Raw genomic sequence first — 6,614 nt, forward strand, 5'->3', positions numbered from 1 at the left:
ACTATTTCTTTTGATTTGACGCAAATTCTCAATTCCTTAACCCGCAAAAGCTCAATCTTAGATCTTGTTTTTTTGTTAATGAGCAACTTAGACAAAATGATTATGATTGTAATATCGTTGATGGCCTGTCAGACCGTACGGGCTTCATTATTTATTTGAGTTTAACAACCGTGCATAAGCTTCCTTCACATCAGACTGTATTGAATTTTGGGCGTGCTGATGATAATTCCATAAATGAGTTGCTCTTCTGATGCATTTTCTAGCTCCGCTAACCACTCCTCCGTAGAGGCGTGAGTGAATCGCTTATATATATTTGGGTATCAATGTATCACTGATTAAATTCCATCTATGTGTGTAAATCGCAATTCCAAATACCCGTGGTACACACGTGAGATTTTACAGTTAATTCGTCGCATCAGGCATCTCCCGAAGCAACCTTATGCTAGCAATCCAATGAAAGCTTCATTATTGTCCGCACTTTAAAAACGACTTAAAATCTGTTATGTGAAATGCGAAAAGTTTCTATTTTAATAACACTTTGTCATCCTTCATCAAAAGCAACCCATCAATATTCTGTAGAGCCATCAGACCTCTCAGTCTTCATTTATTCACTGCTTCATTTCTTATTGCCGATGAACCATGCTCCGATAATCGTAGCATCACTGAAACCTTTAATGACTACTTTAAATCGGTGTTCACCTGTGATGATGGATGCAACCCACATCTTGCACTGATCCTTCATCATCACCTTTTCCTAGCATGGTAATCACTACAGCTCGTGTACGTAACCTTATGCTCAACATCGATACTATGAGAAGTACTGGGCCAGATAATATACTAGATATGTTTTTACGGTGATATTCCCACTTGAGCTCTCTGTATTTACCCCTTCTTTTTTTCAAGGTCTGTTGAATCATCGACTATTCCAATACTCTGCAAATTTGCTAAGGTTCTTGCTATTCACAAGAACGGCAATAAACAGGTAATGTCTAACAATTGACCTATTATTTTAATATCTACATCTTGCTAACTATTGGAACACATTATTCATAAATATATGATTGAACACTTACCTCAGCACAATATTCTCTCACACGCTCAATATGGCTTGCGTTCTGGGTTCTCAACGTCAACACAACTTGAATTCCTCCACGATACTGCATCCACGATTAACCTTAGAGGACACCTTGATGCCATTTTCATTGATTACAGTAAAGCTTTTGATGCTGTGTGTTATAACAAACTTCTCATTAAACTCAAGACAATAATTTATGATTCTAAACTACTAGGCTTGAACAGGACTACCTATGTTCAAGAATCCACTTAGTTGTACTCAACCATGTTCACTCATCTCATGTCAATGCTACATCCGGTGTACCACAGGAGTCTGCCTTGGGTCCATTGCCATTTTTTGTTTATATAAATGATGTTGAAGTCATTGCGGTCATTTCTGTTAAAATAAGACCATATTTTGATGACTGCGTCCTTTTTTCTACAATGACTGGTACTCTTGATAAGCTACAGTAGAATGAAGTCTTTCCCCGTTTATGCGAATGGACCAGAACGTGGCAAATGTCACTTAATTTTAAGAAAACAGTTTCAATTACTTTTTCAAATAAAAAACAACCACTACAATTTACATATTTTAATGAAGCGCACAAGCTTGCATGCGTCCACACGTTTAAATATCTTGGTGTTACTTTCTCCCATGATCTAAAATGGCATGCTCACATTAAATGCATAAACAATAATGCTCAGAGAAGATTAGGTAATCATAAAAGAAACTTACGAGATGCAACTAAAGAGCGACTAAATATTACTAATAAGGCTTCTATTTGAGTACACGTCGGTTGTGTGGTCACCACATCATTTCAAAGGTATAGACATGCTCGAGTCTATTAAGAAAAAAGCCATTAGATTTACATATATTCGTTACAAGCACCATTCTTCATGAACATCACGTGCCGATAAAAAAATTATGTGGTTTTACGTGCCAAAACCACTCTCATTATGAGGCACGCCGTAGTGTGGGACTCCGGAAATTTCGAAAATCTGCGGTTCTTTAACGTGCAACTAAATCTAAGTAAACGGGTGTTTTTGCATTTCGCCCGCATCGACGTTTATAGAGACGTTTATAGTATTGGTGCAAAAAAGCACAAAAGCGGTTGATACGACCGGATCCGTTACAGGCATGGGTATAGTGGTACAAGGTAGATAGAGAAGGTTTCAGGAAGAGAAAAAAAAAGATTAAGGAGATGAATACAAAAAACTGGCTGTGGCTTAGCTAAGGTTAAGCCCAGGATGCGAAGCATACTAGCCTTAATTTTAACGCGACAGCGTTAAGGAGCTCGTGTCGCAGAAAAGCCGGTGTCGTCGGCGTCGGCTCAGGCGTGCGGCGCTTGCTCAGGCGCACATTTCGTTGTCGCGCCGAACGCTGCGTTGCTCGACACTCACCACGTCCGATGCGGGGCGCGTAGTCGCTGCGCCGTAGCAAAGCCACCTAGAAACAGTCTCTGTAGCACGCCGCAACCTTCGCTTCTCATTCCAGCGAGCAGCTCTGTCTCCAGGAGGCATCTCACCTCGTGAGTGTCTAGCAGAGGCAAGCGCAGCTGCTTATATACCGCCGCGACGCCGCGAGCGACGGCGCGAGTTGGAGCCCCGTTTCTCCTCTGTCGTGACGTCAAGGTGTCACGTGGTCAGCCTTGAAGGCGACGCCGCGAACGACGGCGCGAGTTGGAGCCCCGTTTCTCCTCTGTCGTGACGTCACGGTGTCACGTGGTATTGAAGGCGACACCGCCGCGCCTGAGGAGCTGGGTTGAGCTCTAGTAATATGCTTCGCATAAAATGCTAGAATAAAAGAACTTGTAAGCATTTCTGAGTGACTCGAGCAGGCTAGTTGAGTATTTGTCACCGCCCCGTTTCAAAGAAGATGCCACTAAGTCACCATCACCATCACCCTGATTCCTGGTCATGTTTCGTGGAAAAAACTTCTGTCAACACGTGACAGTGTTAAAACGAGGTAAGTTGGTCTTATGCTGGTGGTCTTGACAGGCTGAAAGAAATGACGCTGGGTGAATAAACAAAGAGCGAAGAGCTGTGTTTTTATAGTGTATCTCGTGGAGAAGCAGGATTGCTTTCGACGAAGAGAAAGTAATGGAACACCAGCAAGTCTTTCATTTGTGTGACACTCGTAGTTCAACGGTAATTTGACAATATGAAGCGAATGGACGGATTATGCGCCGCTTCAAGTGTGTTCAGTGTGGCTTCATGTGGGTCCCATACAGATGAAACGTTTTTCAGTTGTGGAAAGACGTATGTCTTGTATAGAAATCGTTTTAGTGAAACTGTAACAATGTAAAAGTTTCTTTTTGAGTAACCTAAGGCACGGTTTGATTTACTTACAGTGTGTTGTGTATGTTGTTTTCAGGACACGTTGTTAGCTATGTGGATGTCAAGGTAACGGTTCGCTTTTACAGACTGCAGTGGAAAATCATTCAGTACGTATGTTGGGCAGGGTGTGCTAGTACGGAAGATCCACGTAGCTTTCAGTTTGTTAACGTTAGGTTCCATCTGCCAAGTGTGACACCACTCATGGCAAAAAGGACGTTCCACGTCCGCCGCCAAGATCTGTGAGTGGTGGCGCTGACTAACACTCCCAGGGTTCTACTAGGATACATAAATACCCAAGAAAGTGGTTGGGGAAATGGTGCCGCGGTAGCTCAATGGGTCGAGCATCGCATGCGAAATGCGAAGGTTGTGGGTTCGGTTCCCACCTGCGGCAAGTTGTTTTTCATCCACTTTTTTTTCCAATAATTTATCGTTTCTTTATTTCATTTATTAAGCAAAAGTAATTTCCCCTATGTTGTCCTTGGTGTCAGTCTTTATTGGCTTCTTATGATATGAGTAGTAAAAATCGGGCCCCTCGGTTAACCCCCTTCCTTCTCGTTAACCACTCATGGATGTTATTTAAGTCAACCTAAAGGCATACATCAGAATTGTTATTTATTTTGCAGTAAGTAAGGCAGCCATCTAAGGATAAATGAACTTGTGTGGTGGACATGTTGTTGGGTAAGTCATTTATGTATATTGTTAGTGATGATGACTAATACAGTAGCAAAAAGTTCACCGATGATTACGACACTCTATAATGCGAAATTTGAGTGCCACTGTATATGTGTTTTCATTTCGCGATATCTTGGCTGGCGCGGACAATCTGTATCGTGCGGCACGTCGCAAACGGAGCGACGTGTGGCGCGACTGCCTCGCTAATCGGGAGATCGCGAGAGGTGGCGCGTGAGTGACGCATGGGCGCGATTCACAGCAGCCGCAACAGACAGACTTCCGCTGATGCAGAGCTTTGTTTTCATGCAGACGACGGCGCGCTACTCTGGCGCCATCTCGTAGTCATCGTCGCCGCAAAGCCCGTCGTGCGCGGCACTATGTTTTTCGTCTCACGCTTTCGCCATACCCTCCTCATCAGAAAGGACTTCTTGTTGGGCAAGTTGGTGCTTAGATTTCCTAGGTATACTTTGTGGCGCAAAATACATTTCTTGAAAAGGGACAGAACAAAGGAAGACAGTCATAGATTTCCTAGGTATACTTTGTGGCGCAAAATACATTTCTTGAAAAGGGACAGAACAAAGGAAGACAGTGAAGACTGTCTTCCTTTGTTCTGTCCCTTTTCAAGAAATGTATTTTGTGAGGGTTGCAATGTGGGCTTGTTGGTAATGCATCTTCAAGGGGAGTATGGTAGCGCGATTCAAAGACGGGACAAGAGAAGACACAAAGGGACACACACAGCGCTGTGTGTGTCCCTTTGTGTCTTCTCTTGTCCCGTCTTTGAATCGCGCTACCATACTCCCCTTGAAGATGTATTTTGCGCCACAAAGTATACCTAGGAAACCTCCTCACCCACTTTCGGTCTCACGGTTCCGCTGCACCCTCCTCCTCCGCTCTCCTCCTCGCGCTGTCTTCGCTATCGCGGTGTTTCATACGCGCTCCTCGTTCGCTCTTTCATCCTTTTGCTGCGCGCGTTCGCTCGGTTGCGAGTACGCCGAGGGTCGACGTCGACGCTCGCCGCAGGAACGGGCGCCTAAGAACTGCGCTCTCAATATAAAATGTCAGTTCATGTACTTGAATGTACAGTTTCTCGAATATTATGGATGGTTCTAACTGTTGTCTGTTGTCACTGAACCTTGTGTAATGCGATTGTAGGCGCGACGCGAATTGTGTGCTACTTTCTGGAAGACATGCGAGCATCAGCGATTACACTGTAACATTCGACGACTCTTGTATAAAAGCCGTTACGTTTGCCCGCTGATCCCGTTTAGACGATGGTCGACTGTGTTCGCCGCTATCGTTGCGCTTGGAGCGTAGCCTCTTTTGGTGGGCACAGGTTAGCCCAATAAGTTTGGTTTCCTCATTCATAATTCTGCTGTTGTATTCTTCACTGTGACTACTACGTGGCATTATAATAAATTATTTGTGGCGCTCTGAGGCTTTTCACAACTTCTAGAGTTTTGAGGTGTAGAACCTGCATTTAACACAAAAGTAATGAATAGTCCAAGTTATGTCAGTATTCCTTTAAATTTGATTTCATTTCTTCTTTTATATTTTGCAAGACTGACGTATTGTGCATTCTTTTATCGGTTATAATCATTTTATTTTGTAGATTAACAAGCATGGTGTCATGAGCGTACAGGCAACCTTTCTGTTCTCGTAATACAACCGAATGCTTGGCCTAGCCCCAAAAGTGGCCTACTGCCAGTTTTGTAGAAAATCATCATCGTCAACATCATTATCATCAGCAGCAGCAGCGTCGTTACTGTTAGTGAAGAAGAATATATCAATTACATCTGGCGTCACAGCTCGCTGTCATAGCAAGACTTGCTTACTCCATGCGGTAATTCACACAATATATTTAAAAAAACAAGAGGATGGTGCAAAAATAGAAGAAAGAGGGTGTGCCTGTCGGCACAATAACTGCCTTGCTGCTTTTCAGAGATCTAATAAAAGAACGCAGGAGTAGCAGCTACGTATTTCTCTCTGAATACTCATGCTTCTCTACCCGTGACTGTGTTGTTTAACCTAACTCTGAATCTAAATCTTTGAGATACTATTTTCAGCCACAGACTCGTTTCCATATGGTACCACAGCAGCAGCACCTACACAAGCAAGCATATTTCTGTGCTGTCGCAACATTTGATCATCCAGCGAAGTTTTGTAATGAAGAATCAACAGCGACAGACTTACGCCCTCTTTGGTAGCAGTCGGCTCATTTCCAGGCACACCCACACTGACTGTAGTGCACATGTAGAAACAGGGTGGTTTAGAAAGCAGTGTGCTATAGCCGGAGTTGATGCTAGTGTCAGTTTTCTAGAAAACCATCATCGTCAACATCGTTATCACCAGCCACTCTGCAGCATTTGTCAAATTAAAAAGAGAACTGCGGTGTCCACTCGTCCCCCGAGTGACCAACCCTGCCGCAGATTTTGTAGGCGATATTTTCTAAGTATTACCACAAGATCAGACAGGTGCCTCACAATAAATTCAGTACAAGGGCGGCAAGCGGGAATTATTTTATTGCTGTTGAGACAGTCATCACTTGATGTTTT

At 43.5% G+C, this 6,614-nt stretch overlaps 1 protein-coding gene across 2 annotated transcripts in view; it reads right to left on the reverse strand.

Annotated features, from left to right (window-relative positions):
- The window catches only part of LOC135916681 (uncharacterized), a 54,243-nt gene extending 47,837 nt beyond the window's left edge, over positions 1–6,406 (reverse strand). For both annotated transcript variants that reach the window (XM_065450131.1, XM_065450134.2), the window contains exon 1: positions 6,253–6,406. In XM_065450131.1, the coding sequence (XP_065306203.1) occupies positions 6,253–6,312 (60 nt within the window). In that variant the 5' untranslated portion in view covers positions 6,313–6,406. The remainder of the gene's footprint in view (positions 1–6,252) is intronic.
- Between the last annotated feature and the right edge of the window lie 208 nt (positions 6,407–6,614).

The sequence above is a fragment of the Dermacentor albipictus genome, chromosome 4, assembly GCF_038994185.2.
Source record: "Dermacentor albipictus isolate Rhodes 1998 colony chromosome 4, USDA_Dalb.pri_finalv2, whole genome shotgun sequence".
NCBI classification, from domain to species: Eukaryota; Metazoa; Arthropoda; class Arachnida; order Ixodida; family Ixodidae; genus Dermacentor; species Dermacentor albipictus.